General features: G+C 51.8%; 1 protein-coding gene across 3 annotated transcripts; it reads right to left on the reverse strand.

Annotated features, from left to right (window-relative positions):
• Positions 1 to 168: 168 nt before the first annotated feature.
• On the reverse strand, positions 169 to 21,852 carry ENOX2 (ecto-NOX disulfide-thiol exchanger 2). Of its 3 annotated transcripts, none has more exons than XM_088173349.1 (15): positions 21,782 to 21,852; positions 14,474 to 14,584; positions 13,206 to 13,337; positions 11,522 to 11,677; positions 10,646 to 10,852; positions 9,793 to 10,026; positions 8,678 to 8,890; positions 7,134 to 7,240; positions 4,999 to 5,113; positions 4,510 to 4,691; positions 3,916 to 4,023; positions 3,078 to 3,134; positions 2,082 to 2,190; positions 1,657 to 1,742; positions 169 to 944 (listed from the first exon to the last, which is right to left on the reverse strand). In XM_088173349.1, the coding sequence occupies exons 3-15, from the start codon at positions 13,300 to 13,302 to the stop codon at positions 813 to 815; spliced, it is 1,803 nt and encodes a 600-aa protein (XP_088029475.1). In that variant the 5' UTR covers positions 13,303 to 13,337; positions 14,474 to 14,584; positions 21,782 to 21,852; the 3' UTR covers positions 169 to 812. The 3 variants fall into 3 exon arrangements, with proteins under 3 accessions (XP_088029475.1, XP_088029474.1, XP_088029473.1); XM_088173348.1 differs by lacking the exon at positions 21,782 to 21,852 and adding an exon at positions 21,184 to 21,325; XM_088173347.1 differs by lacking the exons at positions 14,474 to 14,584; positions 21,782 to 21,852 and having other exon boundaries at positions 13,206 to 13,353.
• Between the last annotated feature and the right edge of the window lie 23 nt (positions 21,853 to 21,875).

The following is a 21,875-nucleotide window of genomic DNA, read 5'->3' on the forward strand; positions in this document are numbered from 1 at the left end:
AGGGTGCAGAGGGCCCTGGGCAGGCTGGGAGGGGCTGAGCTGTGCCACCCTGCACAGCTGGGCAGGAGCCTGGCATGCATTGGGAACGTGAGCAACGAGGTTCAGGGGCTCCAAAGCAAAGTAGGGAGAGGAACTGGGTGGTAAAAATCACCAAAAGCCAGGCTGATGTAGCTCTGCTCCACACACATCCCCAGAAAATTAAACAGCCTTCCCATGTAAAATATTCTGTACAGACTGACCCAGAGCACGAGTGGCACTGCCAGAATCTCCCCCTGCCCCCAGCTCAGCTTAACTGCTAACAGAGAAAACAGCACAAAAAAACCCCCAAATCCTTGGCTCAGAGGCCCCTGAGCCATCTAAACCTTCTGTTTAAACATATCTTGGTTTTTACTCATAGAAATACCTAAAAAATGGGGTTTCCCCCCCTTTTGGTGATCTAAAACCAGAAGATGCCCCTTTGTGGTTGCTTCAGGACAGTCTGTGGCTGCTGCTAGCAGAAGGAAGGTTGAGGAGGAGGAATTTGGGCACACAAGCACATACAACATTGGCAGGACACAGAGTAGACACGCTGTGCTTCAGAGGGTCAGGCAGGAGCTTTTTTCCCCCCAAGTGTATTGAACAGCACTTGTCCATTAACAAATAACTGATCAAAGGAGCTGCAGAACTTGGAGGTTCTTCCAGTGGTGCTCTGGGCTTGGTTTCACTTTGACACTTTGTCCCCCGAGGCCGTGGTGTGAGGGAATCATCAGGAACAGAGGGAGGAGCATCCCAGGTTTTCTCAGCTCTCCCTGCTTCCAGAGTGAAGTCAGAGCTCAAGTCATTTTCAACCCATCAAAGCCACAAAACTTCCACCTCTTCTCCAGGCTGGCCCCAACCCCGCTGAGCTCCTGGCGGAACGTGTTCTGCAGGCGTGTCATGAGCACTTCCACCTCAGCAGTGCAGATCTGGGGACAGAAAACAGCACTGGGGTGAAGGTCTGGGGACAGGGAAAACGGGCAGAAGCTTCCAGGAGCCCCTCTCTGCACTGTGGATAGCAAAGAGGAAGTTCCACGAGGCAGCTGAACGCTATGATGGCAGTTTTATGGGAGCTCCAAACCAAAATAAAGGCAGCTGGTGGCCCCACAGACAAATTCCAAGCTAGAATGAAGAGATAAAATTATTAACTCTGTCTGGAGAGAGCCAGGCCAGGGAGCCACGTTTTCTGAGGAAAGGGTAAATTAAACACTCAGTTATAAACACAGGCAGCTGGATAAGTTCCAATCCCAAGACAGGATTCCCCTGCTTGTGGGGCCTCCCATCCCTGAGGCTTTTTAAGGAAGACAGCTGGAGAGCAGGATGGAGAATGAGATGGAATTCCTTCCTCCATCCAGGAGCCTTTGCACAGCAGTCACTCCCATTTTCACCCAAAAGGAGCACAAAGCCAGTGGGAGCACTTGGGGATGTGGTGAGTGGTGGAAACCCCAAAGCTGGGCTGCTCTGGGCAAGCTGGGACAGTGACAAGTGTCCCTGCCCATGGCAGGGCGTGGAATGGATGGGCTTTGAGTCCCTCCCAACACAACCCATCCAAAAATTCCCCCCATCCCTCATTCTCCCCCAGATTTGTGCAGGGAGTAGAGCCCAGGCCTCACTGTCCAGCCCAACCTGCCCCACACCCACCTTGCTGTCCAGGCGCTGCAGGTAGGAGCAGATGTACTCAATGCTGGCCCCGAAGGGATGCACGTGGAGAAAAGTTGAAATTATCCCTGGGGAAAGGAGCAGCACAAAGGTCACTGGCACGAGACAAAAGCCAGCTGGGAACAGCAGCCCTGTGTCCCTGCAGGCAGCCAAGGTGTCACAAGGTCACAGCCTGACCCCAGCAAAGCTCCAGGTTCTCCTCAGTGCCAGGACTCTCTGGGATAACCAGAGGAGCCAGAGGTAGGCAGGAGCAGTGCCAGGACTCCCTGGGATAGGCAGAGGAGCCAGAGGTGGGCAGGAGCAGTGCCAGGACTCCCTGGGAGAACCAAAGGAGCAGGAGGTGGCAGGAGCAGTGCCAGGTCCCCCCCAGCTCAGCTCTCTGGCATCACCACCAAGCCAGAACTCACCAACCAGGAGAACTTCTCGTTCAGATTTCACAGGGCTGTTGCTCAAGGTTTTCTCCACTGGGCATTCCTTCTCCTGGCTGCAGGCACAAACTCTGGATGTGCTGCTCTCCTGCAAACCAATCCCACAGGGCAGGTTCAGACAGGCTGGCACAGCAGGCACTGCCTTGGGCAGGCTCCACAGAACCTGCAGGGGGGGTTCCCTGGATTCCTGGGTCACTGCACCCATCACTGCTCTATCTGCTGGTTCCCAAAGTGCTCCCAGCAAAGCACAGCTGTGTCCATGATCCAAGTGACAGGAAAAGGTCACAAAGTTCAGCAGATGTCACCCTGCACCAGCCCTGCTCCCTGACACGACATCTTTATGCCTTCCTTTAAACAGCAAAATACAAACCAGACCACGGCCTTGCCATGACTTTGAGATTTGTTTTCCAAATGCCCAAACTGACACAAATTAACCAAGTGCCATGGGGCTGCACAGGGCTTAGGATCACACTGGCCCTGACTTGAGTTTGTAGTACTGAATTAAAAAAAAAATTTATTATCCCTGACATAAACACAACAATGCAAAGATGGTGGCTGCACTAAAGGCAGAACTTGCTTTTATTCCCTGGTTTTATGTGGAATTCCAGTAGCCTGGGAGCTGTGGGCAGCTATAATTGGGAACAGCTTCCAGTGAGCAGTGGGATGGGCTGGAGGGAGGCCAGTGACAAAGATAGAACTGAATGGTCCCCTGGGTTTGCTCAAATTCTTACAGCAGAGCAGTTCTCAGCTCTCAGGGCTGAGCTTCCACACTTGACTCCAGAGGAGAAAGAGGAGCTCTGCCCCGTGGAAGCTGATGCAGGAACTGCAGCCCAGCAGCTGCACTGCAAACCCAGAGCCTCCAAACCTTCTGGAGATCCCAGGATTATGGGATGGATTGGGCTGGAAGGGACCTCAAAGCCCACCCTGCCCCACAGGCAGGGACAGCTCCCACTGCCCCAGAGCTCTTGGACTTACATTCCCTTGGCAGTCAGCTACATCTCCCTCCTTGTCCTCTTCATCTGCCATGCTCTGCTATATATGGGCAAAGAAAGGAAAGATTACTGATGATCATCTGTTATTTTTGTTTTGAAGCTCCTGCTCTGATGACTACTGGAATAAACAAAACCATTTCTAGTTAGGAGAAAGGGATTCATTATCTTCCCCAGCTCATGGCACAAAAAAGTGGGACTGAAGATGGAAAATGAGATAAACCCAGTATTTGGCTCAGTGGGCCAAGGGGAAGTGCTGCCTCATGCTCCTTGTGCAATTGTGTCTGTGCTGGAGAGGAAAGGCCCAGGAGTCATGGCCTGATCCACAAGCAAATCAGAGGGGATCAAACCTGAGAAGCAGCACGATGGGTTTCTGTTTGGAATTCTGCATGGATTTCTGTTTGGAATAAACCCAGCAAGAACAAAAACATTAAAACACTCACAAAAACTTCCAGTCCAAAGTGTTTCATGGAGGGCAGATCAAAACATGCTCCTAAACCACAGTTGTAAATATCAGTGTCTGATAACTGAGACCTTTTTTTTTTTATCTTTTCAAAGTTCAGGCAGCAGGAAACCCAGTTCCAGCTGTGATACCACTGCACACTGTTCAGCCCCATTTTATTTTACAGCTGCTGAGATTGTCTCACAGGCACATGAAGCAACTGCAGGTCCATTCCTGACTGACATCCTGCAATCTGACTGGGAATTTTTCCTCACTTTCCAAAGACAACTGCTCCAAACCAGGGCTGGGCATTTTCACCAGGAGTGCAGGAGGACAGATGTCCTTCAGCACAAAACCCAAGGAAGACCTGCATGGCACATACCTGCTCCTTCAGGTTTTCTAGTAATGTTTCTATTTTCAGCTTGTCTTCTTTCACTTTTTCCAACTCAGCTTCTCTCTTTTTGTATTCCTCTTGGACTTTCAAAAGATGCTGGAAGGGAAAAGATCAACTCTTAACCTGCCTTCCACCAGCTATTGTTCAAAGACCACAACACTTAGAAGGGTTTTGACAGATCACATCCAGAACTGTCACCAGATGAAGTTTAAAACAAGAAGGATCCAGAGTGTACCTTAGGAACACCTTTGCCTATTAGCATAGCAAAAAGCCCAGGTGTGTGAAGGTGGGGCAGTAATTCCATCCCCAAGGGATGGCATTTCCAACTTCCTTGCTCAGCTGGTTCTGGAAGTCACAGCAAAGAGCACACAAGGAATCCATTAACTGTGGACTGCTTCCATGGGATTTATCAGCTCATACATAATCCCTGCTATCAATATTTGCTCTGGGTTTTTTTTTTTTAACAACAAAGCTGCTCCTCCCTGCCAGCTTGGATCCTGCTAAAACCCAGAGTGTTTTCCCACGTGTTTCTGCCGCCCATCCCAGCCTCTCTCCCCCTGCTGTGGAAAATTCCAGGCCCACCTTCTGCATGCCCTGCAGGGCCTGCTGGAGGAGCTTCATCTGCTGCTCCTTGGTGGTGTCCTCGTCCCTGGAGGCCTTGCCCTGCTCCTGCTTGAGCAGCTCCACCTCGTTGCGGTACGCGTCCAGCTGCCAGCGCAGGCTGTCGTTCTCCTCCTTCAGAGCCTCCACCTGAGACACCAGCGCTGGGCACAGCACACACATCACACACACACAGCCAAAATAAACAACCCTGCCTGCTCCCCACACCCTGCCCTGGGCTCTGCAGCTCGGGTGACAAAGGCTGAGCACCCAAAGGAAAGGCTCCTGATGTCTGGGGTATCGCAGGCTGGGGGTGCTCAGCTGGAGAGGAGAAGGCTCCAGGGAAAGCTCAGAGCCCAAAGGGGCTCAGGAGAGCTGGGGAGGGACTGGGGACAAAGGATGCAGTGACAGGAATGGCTTCCAGTGCCACAAAGGAAGAAGCACACTGTGAGCTGTAAAAAGGGATTTTACCTGACTCCTCTGTTTCTTTCATCTCTGATGGATCCTCTATTTCTTCATCGGACATTTCCATCTCCTCCTCCCTCCGAATGCCCATCAGCTCATCATTGTGGATGTTACGGATCTCCTGGGGTTCAGAAAGCAGAGGGGGGTTCAGAACACATTTTGAGGAACAGGTTGGCTGGATGAGAAGTTCCTGAAATCTAGGTCTGCAAAACACAACTCCAGGACACGATATCAAAACTGGCACAGATCATTGGATCAAGGGCAATATCCAGCACAAGTCACTGTGGGATTCCTGACTCTTCCATCTCCCTTCTGCTCCTGTGATGAGGCAGCTCAGCCTTGCTGTGCAAACCACGAGGAACTGGAGTCAGCCCTAATTCTCTGGAGCCAAAAGCCCCAACCTGAGCTGGGACAGAGCAAACCAAGCTACAGCTGCAGCCCTGCGTGTACAGGGACCTCCTCAAGGTGACCCCAAAACGCTGAGAGACCCTTTAGCCAGCATCTGATATCTACAAGGAGGTAAGAGACACTTTAAATCACACCTAAAGATGTACCATATAGCAGCATTTTTAGAAATATGTAAGTATCTGTCAAAATCTGCATCTTGTGGTTTCCACTTTCCTTTAAGAGCAGTCCCTAAGCTGGGGAGAGCAGCAGCTGAAGTGCTCCTGGAAGAGGCCTCACCAGAGGTCTCACAGCCTCTTCCCACTGGGAGAACTTACCTTGGAACAAAAGCCAGCTCCAACTGGAGAGAGAGCTCCCACCCCAGCCACAGGCAGCCATCAGAAGGCAGGGAAGGACAGGAGCACTGGGCTCAGAGGGAACCTCAATCAGATTGCACAGGTGAAAAAGAAACCTTGGCTCCTCTTTCAGCTGCTACAAAGGTTTGACTCAGTGGGATGTGGCAAGTCCCACAGGTCCAGGGTCACAGAGAAACCCCAGCTGGAAACTTCCCAGGACAATGTGGGCATTTGGAGTGCTCCAGCATGGAGGAGGATCAACAACCTGCTTGGCACCAGCAGGACCATGCTGGGCATGATCCAGAGCTGTTCCAGGCTGCAGCTCTACAGGGAGGTGGCCTGGACACCCCAAATCCACGGGGGTCACAGGCCTGGACACCCCAAATCCATGGGATCACAGGCCTGGACACCCCAAATCCATGGGATCACAGGCCTGGACACCTCCAGCCCACAGGGATCCCAGATCAGCTTTGCCAAGACTCACTCTGGATGTTAAATAATTTAAAGGTGAAACACAGCTCCTGGCTTTGCTGGGATAGATTTGCTGCCCAAGTCTGCAGTAAGGAACTCAAAACCCCAGACAAATGCAGAACCACAGGAAGATTTACACTAGGGGTAAGGAATGAGAGCCAAAGGGAGCAGGACAGGGTGGAGCAGTGGGGTCAAACCTCCTGAGACCCAGCAAGGCCAAGTGCCAGGCCCTGCACCCCAGGGTGGCAGCAGGGATCTCATCACAGCCCCAGGACAGACATCTCCCCACCATCACCTTTTTTAGCTTCCTCATTTCTGACATCCTGCCTGTCTCCCTTAGCTGACTTTATCAAATCTTACTGGACTAAGAACTGTTCTTCCTCCTGCAGGAAGATCAGTGGGAGTGACAAGGCTTCTTCCATCAGCTCCTTCCTCATCACCACCTTTAAACCACACATTTCATCGTGCCAGTTCATGGATAATACACAAACATGAGAGCATCCTCCCTCAAGCTTTCCAGGGTGTACATCTGCAATAATTTCCACCTCAAGGTGGAAATATCACATAAAAATGTGATAAAAGATTCTGATGACACTTGGAGCTTGTTTTTGTTTTTTTTTTAAAGTCTCTCTAGAAATCCTTTTTGCTTTCATATGAAAACCAGCAGAAAAATCAACATTTATTATCGTTATTGTGTCTATTACTGTGCACAGCTTCCATGAGCAGCCAAGTCTCGATGTGCTGCTACTGGTGACACAAATACCAAGAGAAAACGGATTACCTGTACCACAAGAGCCTCCTGAGTGATCCCCACCTCCCACTGTGAAGGAAGGTGTTGTTATCCACACGAGCATCGTGCAAACTCAACATCAACATCCTGACAAGCAAGAGAGCGAGCTGGAGGATCCAACACAAGAAAAGGTTACCAACCTCAGCTTGTTTGCACCACACGCTGATGTTCTTACGCTGAGCTTTCGTGAAATGGTCCCAAGCCTTTTGTTTGGAGGCAGAATGGTACACGGCCACTATCTGCTCGACTGGAGTGGCAAATCAGCAGCAAATCGGGCCCGAATAGCATCCAGAGAGGGCGAACAACAGGAGTAAAGGAGTAAAAAAGTGCAATCAGGCAGGTGGTTTGGCTCCCCTTTTCTCATAACACTGCACTGTGCTGAACCTACGCTCAGGGTCTGCAGAGAGCCCCGTGGGATTCACCAGGCCAGGGCCAAACACTCACAGAGCAGCAGGGCATGGGCTCTGCTCTCAGCTGGGAAAAAGGCAGGACACGTGCAAAAAAGGCAGCACAGGTGCTGAAAAATATCCAAACAGGCTGTGTGAGGCTGGCTGGAGTGCGGGTTCAGAGGGGCAGGACTCACCTCTGAAATGGGCTGGTGAGCTACAACATTTGGACAGTGCCACAGCCTGTGTGAGCTACAGCAACAGGACCAGGGGCAAAGCAAAGGCACCAGCCAGCAGCTTTTCTTGGTCCTGTTATTCCTTCTTGGTCCCCAGTTATTCCTTCTGCTTCTCTAGAAAATTCAGAGGATTTGGAACACACAAAGTGCTTCTCCTTGGCTGAGAGCTCACCCACAGCACAAAGCACATCCACTTGATTTTTTTTTTTCTATGCTCGTGATGCAGTACCCATAATTCTCACAAAATAAACTCATCTCCCTGCTCCTTAGAGTAACCTAAGAGTGGCTGAGATATGAGTCCTGGTTTTAGGGAGTGCAGTTACACACTAGCCTCTATTACTACTTACTCTGCAGTGCTCACTCTGTCCCTCTGGACCGTGTGCCCGTAGTTTTTACCATTAACAGAATTCAAAGAAAAAGAACAATTTAAAAGAAAAAAAATCAAGTAACAGCTAAAATTATTAGGTACAAAACCAAAAGTTAAGAATGTTCAAAAGCTAGGCAAGGGTCTCAAAGAGAATTAGTACAATTGTGGAGAAGGTACTTGTAAAGAAGTAAAAATACTCAGATTTACTACAGCAAGGATGTGTAAGAGCCAATGAACGGTCTGAGGAACTGCTACAGATCACATCCTGGAATTAATACAGTCCATGCCTCTTCCTTGATTTCCTGGTTTTATAAAGCACTGGGATTTGAAAGACCCAGGGTGTGCACCAGGGTGTTGGCAGCACTCTGCTGCTCCTACCTTTGGCGACCAAATCCTGCACACTTGGCTGAGGCACCAGATTCCCAGAACTTACCTTGTCTGTGCACAGGAGGGGTTCAAAAGATGACAGAACTAATAACATGATAATTAAGAGGAAACAAATTCAGAATTCATCCTCTCCTCCCCCCAGATGTGGACTCTTACTCCAGTAAAAAGGGACCACAAGGGATTTTTGCCAGGTTAGTACCACATAATTCCCAATCAGCTGCACTGAAGCGACTGCCACTCCACACTCGGGAAATTAAGAGCCTTCCCTACACCAGAAAACCAACATCCAGCATGGAGACACTACTCACACTGCACCAGGATCCCTGAGAGAGCCAGCTTGAACTTCTCCTTAGCCTCTTCCATCTCCTTCTCGTGGGCTGCCTTCTCGTTGACGAGCCTGCGGATGTGGCTGTTGGCTGACTGGATCATGGAGTAGAAGTTGTTGGCAGTTCTCCTGTTCACTTCCCCACGTTCTATCCAGGTCAGCAAGGTCTGGATGGCTTCTGAGAACTTGGTGTCATCTGCAGCAAAGAAAGGACAGCTTTACATCACAGCTCTGGGCAGCTTTCAGGTCCTCTCCCTGGAGCTGAACTGCTCCTCCAAAGGTCAGCGTCCTTCAGGGGACTCATCACAGCTCCTGGGAGCAGGGAAGGACCTGAACACGTGGCTGCACAAAGGAAGGCAAGTCCAGCACCAAGATGATGGAGCAATTCACCTGCTGAGGTGCAGCAAGAGGAAGAATGAGCACTAGGAAATTACTGGAAAACTTCACATCTACTGACATGGACCCTTTTGTGAAAGGAAATGACCTCCAGCTCCAAAGTCATCAGGTCACACATGAATCTCAGGCTTCCAAGAAAGTCTTACATTAGTCCTTTCAACCTTAACCAAAATTATCTGGAAGAAACTTGTACTGAACAGTTTTGATTTGCACAAGTTTGCTGTATTCAACAGGCTTGTTCAGCCTTGGGAAAATGGGATTTAAGAGAGACCTCATCACTGTGTCCTGGGCAGGGCTGTGAAGATGCAAACTCCTCTTTTACAAGGGAGAGGATGAGGGGGATCAGGTACTCCTGGGGACAACTTTCCACAGTGGCAGCATTGTGAAAGTGCTGGACTCCCCAACACCAGAGGCTTTCAAGACTGGGCTGGGCAGAGTGTTGGACCAGAGTGTTTGCCAGGAAACCCGGGGCCAGGTGAGCCTGGAAAGAGTGAAAAAAAAACTGGAATGGTCTGCCCAGGGAGGTGGTGGAGTGACCATCCCTGGATGTGTTTAAAAAAAGCCTGGATATGGAACTCAGTGCCATGGGCTGGGTGAGGTGTTAGGGCTGGACTTGATCTTGAAGGTCTCTTCCAACTTGGTCACTCTGTGGATTCTGTGATTTCTGTGAACCCAGAGCTCTGTCTGCCCATCCCCTGTCACCTTTGAGCTTCTCGGCCACCACGCTGCACTCGTGGTCGGAGTAGTGCACCACGGGGGGAGGCGAGGGCGGCCGGAATCGCTCCTCGGCCAGGCGGCGCCGGTGCCGCTCCTCCCGGGCCAGCATGCGCTGCTTGCACTCCCACTCGTACAGATCGTCCCGGGCCTGGGCAAAGTCCACGTGCAGCCTCCCCGTGTCCTTCTTGTCCGTGCTGGAGCCCAGCCGGATGCGGTAGCCTGGGGGCAGGGAGGGTAAGAGGGGTCACCTGGGGTTTGTGTGGTGAAAGGAGCACAGGGGTGGCTCTGGTGGTAACAGGGAAAAATCCTATTAAGGCAAGGCAAACCACCAAATCAAACCCCACTGAGGCAAGGCCATCATGCAAACAAAACCCCACTAAGGCAAGGACACCAACCAAATAAAACTCCACTGAGACAAGGACACCAGGTAAATAAAAGCCCACCAAGGCAAGGTGACCAGGCCAGTAAAACCCGACTAAGCCACACCAACCAGCCAAATCAAACTCCAACTAAGTCCAGCCCACAGCCAGCACATCAGGAGCAACTGTCCATTTTTTTTAGGAACTATCTACAGAAATACATGGACAAGTGTCCAGCTAAGATGGAAATAGACTCTCCACCTCAGCCCAATGTTTTGTAAACGTTTTCAGGTGACAAAGCATCACTGCCTTTCCTCAGGAGCTGTTTCATATATTTAAGCAGAAATGCAATGGCAGCAGAAGGCAAACTGACACAGCATCAGAGAAAGCTGCCCCAATCCTATTATTCTGCCTACAAATGCACCAAGCACAGCTCTGTCCCAGGATTTACAGCTTCCCTCTGAGCCAAGCACACCCACCAGACAGGTAAAGTGCCTTGTCCACCATGAACTCCTCAGCAAAGCGGATGTGGCAGAAGTTCTTCTTGCTCTTGCGGATGGCAATGACCTCCCCACACTGCTCAAACACCTCCATGATGATCTGCTCCGTCCCATTCTCTGGCAGCCCCCCAACAAACACGGTCTTGCACCCTGGGGGCCTCTCTCTGGTGGCTGGAGGGGGAAGATCTGAGGAGAGAAAGCACAGCAGGTCAGGTTTTGGGGGGCCAGCTCACACTCCTCCCACCTGCTCGTCTCTCCTGGGAGATGACCACACCTCCCTGGCTTCTCCAAACACACCTGGCTGGGCCACACTCAGGTTTATGGAGTGGATCCACAGCACTGCTGAGGTGCTGCATAAAAATAAACACATTCACCAGCATGGTTCAGCCTGGAGCCCTCCAAACACTCTCCTGAGTGCAGGAGGTTCACTGAGCTGCTGTCAAAGAACACAAGCAGCACCAGGAACTCTCAACTTTATCATGGAAGGTGCTACAAAATCACAGCTTAAAAACTGCCCTAACGTAAATAACATATTAAAAATATACTCAGGGGATTCTCTGTGCTACAACTGCACACACTCCAGACTTGTGTGCTTGAACTACACCTCACACTTCACACAAGATCAAACCACGAAAACTTCAAATACTCAGTGACTGGAACGGCTTCTCTCCAATTCCTTATCAACCCAGCAGGTGAAAAGGCGATTTCTGGAAATGGCAAACACTCAGTGACACGAACAGGCTTTTCCTGCTGCTCTGTCACCCTCCTGGCAGCAGTGAGTGCCAGGAATGGCCCTTTCCTCAGCCCAGCCGGGGTTTCTCAGGACACAGGCACGGGTGGCCTGCAGGGACTCACGGGGGTTGGGTGGGAACAGAGTGCAGCTCTTGCAGTGGATGATCTCCTTCACGGCCGGCATGTCCGGGGGGATGGGAGGTGGGACAATCCCCAGGCCTGGCATCATGGGGTTGATGGGAGGGATCCCAGTCATCATCCCAAGAGCAGGATCAAAATCTAAATGGGGCAGAGAACAAGGAGTCACATGGGGGTAGAGCCATACAGAGACTGTGAGCCCTGACACAAAGAGAACACTCCCTTGTGTACCCAGGAAAACCAGACACATGCCAACATCAAACTTTAAAACTTTATGCCCTTAAAGTAATGTTTTAGAACTATTTCACTGCTCATTGTCACAGTCAAGTAACTTTCCTCTGTTAAAATAAATTACTTCCTTCTCTCCTCTAGTCCCATCTAGTGTCCAACCCTTCCCAGAGAGGTTTGTCCACAAAAAGACACCTGTGACATAAGGGAACAGTGGAAAACCTGACCCAGTTTGGTTTATTAAGCAGTCCAGCAGCACAGAGAGCTGTGACACAGGCTTAAGGGCATCAGGAAGGATTTGTACATGAACAGGCATTGGAAGGAGTGGAGTGCCCATCCCTGGAGGTGTCCAAGGAATGTCTGCATGTGGCACTCAGTGCTCTGGGCTGGTGACAAGGTGGGGATCAGGCACAGGTTGGATTCAATGATCCTGGAGGTCTTTTCCAATCTAAAAGGTTTCAGGATTTAGGGCATCATCTCACCAAGCAGACGAGTGCAGCAATCCCAGCAGCTAAGCACCTGCTATTTCCTCAGTATTTTGAAACAGTCCCAGCAAAAACAGGGATCTGAGGCCAATCCTCTGCCACTACTGTTTGTGGAGGAAGGGACAAGAAACCTTCCAGTTCCAACTGTGAAACATGGATGTAGGAGTACACAGGGATTTATCCTTATCCGTGGGATAGGCTTGTGTTGATTTTTCCTTCATGGAAGAATGTCAGCAGGAGAATGACACAGAAACACCAACTCCACAGCAAAGACAAATGTGAATCAAGTGTGTCCTTGTGACAGCAGAGAACTTTCTCTATGACTGCTGAGAGAGCTGGGGCTCCTCAAACTGGAGAGGAGAAGGTTGTGCTGTCTGCCAGCACAGACATTCCCTCCCCAGGTGAGCAGGCAGGTCTCATGGCAGGGACAGCATCCTCCTCAGTGCAGCAAAGCACTGAACAGTCAGTTCCTTTCAGGACTTTGATGTGCAGCATCCTGCACTGCTGGGAAACGAGGCACAGCTCAGCTCTGATCCTGCAGGAGCCCTTTCATCCAGCACAAGATGACTCAGCCATGCACATGGACCTCACACTGCCAGGTGCTCATTTCTGGAGCAGAATCCTCCATTCGTTTCTGCCATGTCCATTTTGCTGCCCTGTTGCTTTCCTCCCATCCTTCCTTCCCAGCCATTCCAGCTGAGTTTAGAGTACAATTCCTGGATATCACTGTTTTCCTGACCTCCTCCTCCTCCTGCTCCACTGCAGGACACCTAGGGGCACCCCACAGTAACTATTACTTTCAATTACTACAATAACTATTATTTGCATTAACAGACATGCACTGTCATCTCCCCTCAGCTCAGGTCTGTAAATAAATCCCTTGCAGCAGGAATGCATTTCAAGCAGAGCTCAGTGTGTAGGTGGTGGGTGTCTGCCCAAGCCCAGGCTCAGCTCACCAGGCAGGAGGGGCTGTCCTGTCATGCCCATGGGAGCCATGCCCAGGTTGTTCATGGCCGTGGCCCAGGCGCTGGGGTCGGACATTGGCAATCCCATCGGAATGGACTCCAGGCTCAGATTTCTGCCACCATCTGTTGAGAGGAACATAAAAGTGATTAAGGGCTTAGAGCAGATCCCAGCTCTGCCCAGAGAGGCTCTGCAGTGTCAGCACCCTAAACCAGAGCTAAACCCACCCTCAGCGAAGAGCCAGCAAAAAAACAACCAGTGCTGTGCCTCTGGAGCAGCTGGGACCTGGCAAACACCTTCAAGCTCCTCAGTTCTGGTTCATCCACTGCAATTAACAGCTCTAAGGGTCCTTGAAGGAGCACTCATTAGAGGCTGATTCCTCAAGAGATTTAGGAACACCTAGCAGGTATAAACTGTCAGACTGCACTGAGCTGAAGGAGCTGTCCCAGCAGGATCCTCCCACTGCCATGGGAAGTGCTCTGTCAGCTCATCAAAGCCATCACTGAACTGCCCCTGATTCTCCTTCAAGGATTTCTAACTCTCCAGGGAAACAGCTGGACCTTCTCTTTACCCAGCAACATTTCACCCTCTCTTTCTGCAGCTTTGCACATCCCCTTCCTTCTGCCTCAGGTGCAGCCTCATCCTTCCCCTCTGCACCTGGAACCTGCCTGGGGAGGTTCCTGGCTCATTCCCAGACTGCTCTGTCCATGCTCTAACATCCCAGCTCCATGGACAAGCAGGTGCCACATTTCCCCAGTCACACTGGTGGGATTGCAGCTTTCAGTCACGATATAACCTGCAAAGACATTATTCTGTGCTCCCTTTTTCCCCCCAGTCCTCTGTGAGAAATCCTGAAGCTGGCATCTAGGAAGCTCGTCTGACATGACAATACCACACAGTTCATTTAACACTTTGTTTTTATGACATTATGTTAAATGTGAATGTCTCCAGTCATTCAGCCTGAGCTGCCTTATCCTGCTTTTTATTATGGTCATGATTTTAATCTTGAGATTCTCTTCAATTAGGAAAATAAATCTATTTGGACAAGTAGAGAATCACAGAAGGGTTTGGGTTGGAAGGAACATGAAAAACCATCCTGTTCCATGGCAGGGACACCTTTCACTGTCCCAGGCTGCTCCAAACCCCAGTGTCCAGCCTGGGCACTGCCAGGGATCCAGGGGCAGCCACAGCTGCTCTGGGCACCCTGTGCCAGCCCTGCCCACCCTGCCAGGTATCAGCTGCTATCCTGGTGTCAGCTCACCTGGGGGAATGCTGCTCCTCTTCCTCTTCCCCGGGTCACTGCCATCCTCAGCTGGGCTGTCCAGCCCCAGGGACTCAGTGCTGGCAGGGTCAAAGGACAGGTGGTTTAAACCTGAAAGAGAAAAGCACACTCAGAGCCTTGACTTAAACTGTGCTCTGTAGAGAGAGAAATGCCCAGTCTGGGCACAGGCAGCACTCCAGGCCCTGAAGGAATCCCGACTCCTGGCCCCAGCTCTGCCTGATCTGGATGTTACACAATCAAATCTTACTCACCAGCATCAATCCCACCACCCACACGAACCAAACTGCCTGACTGTGTAAGCCAGGGCTGCATCCTCCCTGGCTTGAGCAGCATTTCAAGCCTGGAAACTCAAAGGACAGCATTTTTCCCCATGTCTTCAATCCAAGAATACATTCTTAAGGGTTACTTAAGTGTCACCAGTTGAGAATTCACCTGGAGTGATTTACCACCAAAAAAACAAGGCACAACTGACAACAGCTTCAAAACGAGAAGATGCTGTTGGAGTTTTTGTTCGAGGAGTCTGCCACACTGCTCCTGGTCATGGCTGTGGAAGGGGCTCTGGGATGCACATCCCAAAAAAGGGGAGCTCCAGACCCCCCCACTGCACCCTCCTGTCAGGGAGCTGTGGAGAGCAAGAAGGTCTCCCATGAGCTGAAGAGATGGGTCCAGTGCCCTGAAGTGGCCACTGAGCTCCTCACTCCACCTTCTGTCACAGTCAACACTTGCAGGGATGCAAGACTGAAGGAGCATTGAAAAATCAAGTTTGATTTATCTCTGTTTCAGCAAATTCACCCTGAACAGCCAATGCAGGGAAAAAAAAAATAGAAACAAACAAATCCTTTTTGTGGAGCCATATACAGTGATAAAAATAACCACATTTCTAAAGTGATCTGTGTTCCCAGGGGAATCGGCAGAACTATGAGAGAAACAACAATGACAATTATCCCATCCCAGGGCACTGATGGGCTGAGGAATTTGTACCAAACCCGTGGTGATTTCTGTTCCACAGCATTCCACTTCCAAGAACTTAAACATGGCTGCTGGCTCTGGCTGTAAATAGCCAAGTGGGCACAGGGAGCCTGGAGGGCTCCTGTCGGAGCCACTGAAAGGGGAGAACTCGAGAAGCAGCCAAAAAAACAAGGACTATTCAGCTGGCAACAACAATAGTCACGCCCGGCCATGCAGGATGCCTACAATGCTGGGGTGTAAATATTCCAAAGTCAAAATATCATGGAGGTCATGAGGGCTCAGGAAAACAAATCTGAATGCAGCAGGTTAAAAATAGAGATGTTGTGCACAGGGAAGACAGGAGGAGAAAGGAAAAGAAGCAGCTCTAAGCTTACATTGGTGTCACCCATGTGGTAGAAAAGGCAAAATTGAACTTGAACAAGGATTTTCCCACAGTTGGGAAGAGGCAAGGATGGAGAGAAGCAGCAGGACGCTGGTGACACCAGTGAGGATGGACAGACACCCTGCTGTGGCTGGGCACACAGCTGGCACTGAGCAGCACCTGGATGCCAATGGACACTGCTCCAGCCACTGGGGAACACGGGCAGCCACCCACCCCAAGGATCTCCAGCCCCAGTTTGAGCTGGGATGCTCCAATGTCCCAGCGTGTCCCCAGGGCCAGCTGACAGCCAGAAACAAAGCAGCTGTCAAGGAGGGCTCTGGGTGGAGGCACCCCTGGGACCTGGAGCAGGAGCCTTGTCCTCAGGGCTCCCCAAAACACGAGCAGCTACCATCCACCAGGACCTAACCACAAACGTGGAGCTGAAAACCCCTTGGGAAAGCTTTGCTCTCACTTCTGCAGGATGGAGAAAGAGCAAATGTCCCAGGAGAGCAAAGGGCAGCAGGGAAAGTGGGGGATGGAAGCCATAACAAAAGGACCTTGCTTGCTGCTCTCCAGCAGCACAGCTTGCTCCAAAAATTAAAGCAAGCCAGAGAGAAGATTCCCAGCACGCTCAGGAGTAAGAAACCCCTCATTATGTCAGATCTGCCACCCTACACAGGATAAATGCCATGGACAGCAGCCAACGTTCAGACCTGTCTGCCTCTCCTGCCACCTCAGCGAGCAGCCACAGCTCCAGCCACACCCCACTGGGTACAGAGAAGGGCTCAGCAGAAAGCTGAAGCTGCAGAAAATTCTCTCTCCTGGGCTCTGAGCAGGATAAAAGCTGACAGGCTCAGCCAGTACAGCCAGGAGGCACAAACAGGAGCATCTCCCTGTCCTCTGTGCCAACCAGAACGAGGTGTCCTTGGCCATTCCAAGCTGCTCTGCTCAGGAGCAAAGGAACCAGCACAGGAGCAAACCACAGGGGTTTGCTCAGAATTCCTGTAGTGAGCCAGCCTGGAAAGGCCAAAATCACATTTCTGCATTTGCTGGGAAATGCTCCACAGAAGGTAAGCGGGGGAGGAGAAAATCTGGGTTTCCAGCAAGTGTCAGAGCTGGTGTCAGCACTGCCAGAGCCCAAGTGGCACAGGAACCTGTGTGCCCTTCATCTCCCCCTGCTCCCATCTCCAGGGATTTTCAGAGGAGTCCACCTTTAAAAATGAGACACGAGGCACTGCCATAATGCAGTGACTAAACATTTAAAAATAAAAACTTGGGCTGGAAGATTCCTCAGCAGAAAAACAGATCAGGGAAAGAAGGGGGGATGCTGAGAGATGAGCAGAAGGCGACTCTGAGCAAAGCCTCTCCCACAGCACAGCAGGTCCTTGTGGGTGCTTTTCCCCCTCTGGAAATAGATGCCTGATGGGAAGAGTGCACAGCTTCCCAGTGGCCTGAGCAGCACTGACAGTGCACAGCCCCTGCGCTGGGATCACTCCAGGTCTGAGCTGGGGCTAAATCCGGCTGCAGCCTCCCCAGCACAGCTTCGGAAAGGGGCTGGGGGACAGCGAAGATCTCAATGTTCCAGACATCAATCAAGGCAAATATCCATCCTCAGCGGGTCCAGTGCCAGAGCCAGGACAGGACTTGGTTTCCCAATCCTGCTAACACAGCCAGGCCATTTGCCTGAATGACCAGGGGGAAAATAAACCCCCAAGAAGTCCCTGAGGTGAGCTAAAAGCCTGCTTTAAGATCACTCCCATTAGCAAGAGCTGGAAACACTGGGAATCACAACCAAAACACGGGATTGTGCAACACTCCTGGGACCACTTAGGAACAACACAGCACCCACAGGGCTGCCACCTCAGGATTTGGGCAAAATGTTCCCTGCTGGGCTCAGAACATTCAGTGACGTGGTGGCATGAGCTCTGCCACGAGCCTGGCACTGCTCTGGAGCCACAAGCTCCAAGTGCAGCCTCACTCTGCAGGCACTGCAACAGCTCTCCTGCCATCCAACACTTAATAAACAGCAGGAACGTAAACCTCCGCCCCAAAACTCAAATTACAGCTGTTACCAGGTACTGTGACACTGTCACACACCTCAAAGCCTTTCAGTGATCCGCTCAGCAAGCCTGTGCAGGCTGGTGCTTGTCTGGTCGTATTTTGGGGTGTCCTGGAAGCCTCTCAGCTACTCTGGGTCACACTTTGGGGTGCCCCAGGTCCCTGTGAACCGCTCAGGGGACATTTTAGGGTCCCTGGGCTCCTCTGAACACATATTAGACTTCTCTTACTGAGCATCAGGGGAACTCCAGAAATGGGCTGACACAGGCTTTACTATAAATATGGATTTACCTTTTGCCAACATTGGCAAATATAGGCAATAAGCAGTGCTCAGTCTGTGCAGGCTGCCTGCGATTTTGGGAATAAACTGGATTCTGGGATACACTGTGCCATTGATTACACAGTGCTGCTTTTAAACCCTCAACAAATGATCTTGAGAAGACACAAAGTACATCTGCAGCAATCGATTAGAACTCAAGAGAAAAGGGACCAGCAGGGCAGGGAGAGCAGGGGGGGATACCAAAGCTTTGAAGTTACATTTCGATCTCAATCATTTCCTTTTGGAAACCAATTCCCAGGTTCAAAAACTACTGCTGGGCTCGTGCATGCTCCTCTGCCACACTGCTGGGTTAATCATCACTGGTGGAGCTCCCCAAACACCAGTCAGAGCCAGGAGCTGGCCAGGCACTCTGATGAGAGCAGCACGATGTTGACAGTGACTTCTGTCAGCTCCAGATAATCCTGCAGGGCAGCAGGAGCCGTGCAGGGAGCCCCAGCACCCCCCCTCACCCCGTGTTACCTGCAAACTGCACGAGGAACATGGCAAGATGCTCATGGCAGGGCAGGAGTTCAGCCACTTCTCCCACCGCTCCCAGCTTGGCTTTGTGTCTGAAAATCCAAGTGCCAGGCTCAGCTCCCTCACCCAGCTCCCAGCACAAGAGGAAAGCTGGGACCCAGTGGGAGCAGAAGAGCCCTGGGGCAGGCAGGACAGCCCAGGGTGAGAGCCCAGGCTGGCACCCAGCAGCTCCACGTGTCACCATCCATCTCCTGTGACTGACACCCATAGGCAGATTCCAGGATGCAAGGGAAGGAGGTGGATGAGCAGGTGGGGAGGCAATTAACAGCCAGAGCATCTGAATTTGCCAGGGATTTCATCCATCACTGCTCTAAGCACTGGCACGCAGCTCAGTAAACCCTGTTTGCATGCCCGAGATTAGTGGCCTTTGCACTGAAAGATTAATTCCTGGTAATCCTTGATGGTAAGAGGCACACTGCTCGCTTTCCTTCACTCTGGGAGCTCGTATTTGAAAGAAATATATTAATTTCAGGCAGCTAATTATTCTAGCAGGGCTGTATAAATCCAAGGGACACAAAGAGCCCCTTGTCCTTTGCACCCGAGAATGCAGCAGTCAGCAACCCCAGTCAGGGACACCGGCCTGCAGGGTTTTCATAAAAATACAGCCCCAGCAGCAAAAACAGGGAGATTTGACCAAGTCCTGTATGAGCTGTGCTCTTCACTCGACGCTGTAACCCAAAACAAAGGAAAAAACTCCTTACCAGCACGTGTGTGCACGAATGTGTCACCAGCAGTGACCTAACACAGCCCTCGGTGCTTCCCAACAGCAGAACCTGCCACGCCCACCACGCCAAATTATTAAATATTCCATGGAATGCTTTCAGCATGCTCACAGGGTTCTGCCAAACCACCCTCCCTCTGCACACACAGCTAGGAATTCTGACCCTGGGATTTCCAGGGGCTGAGCTGCTCTTGCTCCAGGGGGTGCAGGGCAGGTGGCTCAGTCCCATCCCCTTGTGTCCTTCCAGACTCCCTCAGCACTCCTGGAGAGCAACATCCAGCCAGTGCCACCCCAGAACAAGGCTCAACAGCTCCTATTTTCAGAAACGTCTTTTTGAAAAGCTAGGAGAAGAAAGCTGATGGGCAAAGGGATGCAGGACTAACTACACAGAGCTACTAGGGAAGAATAAAACAAAACAAAAAAAAAAAGAGGGGGAAAAAAAGGGGAAAACACAAAGAAAACTCTACTAGAGTCAGCAGTCAGGATCATCAGAAAATCCCAGGACAAAAGCTTGGACTGATGGGCAAGAGAGCCTCGTGGAAAGCCAGGACCAGCGTGAGGAACTGCTGGCTGAGAGTGGAGCAGCTGGACAGGATGGACATGCTGGAACTGGAATAATGTCAGCAGAAAAGTTGGGGATTAAGGGAGAAATCTCACACCATCTTTGGAAGGTATACAGAATAGCTCAGTGGCAACACCTGATCTTTGCAATGAGCCTCACCCCTGCCACAGCTCCAAACACATGACCTTCAACACAGAAACCTGACCTCAGCTCCCACACAGCTTTCAACAACTCGGCTCAAGGGCCTTTTTAACTGGATCCTCAAAATTCCTCAAATAAGCCTTGAAGAAACAGAGAGCCCAAGCCCTTGGCTTCCAGCACAGGGAGGAGTATGGCTGGAGTGAGAAGGAACACAAGTTGGAGGGACAAACTCCTACCCCGGGTCACCTCCATGCTTTCCCACCATCCCACGGCTCTGCTGCAACTTTCTGCAGGAAAATATGGGAAAACGCAATGGCTAATTAATACAGGTACAGGGGAGGTGGGGATGGTGTAGACTAACGAGAAGCATTCCCAAGGATTAATGTTTGTGTAACAAACACAAGGCACTAAAGAACAAAAACATCTCCACCCAGCAGGACCTGATGCCACTGGGAACAGCACACAGCACCAAAATATGAGGAGAATAAAAGAGTAAGAAGCACATAAACTAGAGAAGCTCGATATAAATGCTCAGGGAGCCAAATAAATGGATGCATGTGCTTATATGAGTCCAGGGCTGTGGGAGAGCTGCAGCCCACGGCTGCCCAAAGCGGCGTGCCCAAAGCTCCCCGTGCTGCCCACGGACCATCTGCTGTGGCACCAGGGACCCAGCACAGCCCAGACACGCGCGACAGCCTCGGGAGACAGAGCCAGCACAGCCAGGTGCATCCACCAGGAGCACCCCTCCTCACCTGCTCACTCCTGGGCACCAGAGTCATTTCTTTATGTGCAGCCAGTTTCTCCTTGCGCCACTCTCACAGGATCATCGGGATTGAAAGAGACCTTCGAGGCCATCCAGACCCAGCAGCAGCAGCACCACAAACCCCAAAACACATCCCCAGGTGCCTCCTGAGCACTTTCAGACACGAGCAATTCACTCCAAGGCTCTGGTAGGGAAACGATTGTCACTAATTCCCAACCTGAACCCACCTTGGCACCACTGGAGGCCATTTCCTCTCACCTTGAGCGAACACGACGTGGCACAAGGTCCGGAGCCAGGGCTGTCCCTCCTGTCAGAGCCGCAGGGTCCCCCTGAGCCCCCTTTTCTCCAGCTGAGCCCTTCCCCAGCTGCTGCACACCTTTCCCTGGAAACTCTCCATCTTTCCTGATATAATTTTAATATCCTTTTTGAAGAGATTTCAACTACCACTGAACCCAAACAGTGGCCCAGACGCTTCCCATATGGAATCAACTTTCCCCGCACAGCCTCCGCACCGCCCGCACGGACCCGGAGCCCCGCGGGTGTCCCCACCGGCCCTTCCCGAAATCCCGACGGCTCCCACGAGGTTCTTCACGCTCTCCACAAAACTCCGCGGGTGGGAGGAGCCCCGCAGCTGACCGGGGAGCGGCCCGGAGAGCAACGGAGAGCGGGGCGGCCCCTCCGCACGCTCGGGCCCCGGCACGGGAGCGCTCCGGGCCTGGCCGCTGCTGCCGCCCGCTGCGGGCCGGCCCGAGCCGCCGCCCGGCCCCCCACTCCGGGGCTGCGGGGCAGGGAGAGGCCGGGGCGGGTCCGCGCTCCCCGATCCCCGCGCTCCCCGATCCCCGCGCTCCGCACTCACCGCCCGGCCCGGCCCGGCCGCTCCCGCACGCGCCGCCGCTTCCGCCACTTCCGGCGCACGCCCCGCCCCGCGCGACCCCGCCCCGCGCGCCCAT

Source organism: Sturnus vulgaris, chromosome 14, assembly GCF_052056855.1.
Source record: "Sturnus vulgaris isolate bStuVul1 chromosome 14, bStuVul1.hap1, whole genome shotgun sequence".
Classification (NCBI taxonomy): Eukaryota; Metazoa; Chordata; class Aves; order Passeriformes; family Sturnidae; genus Sturnus; species Sturnus vulgaris.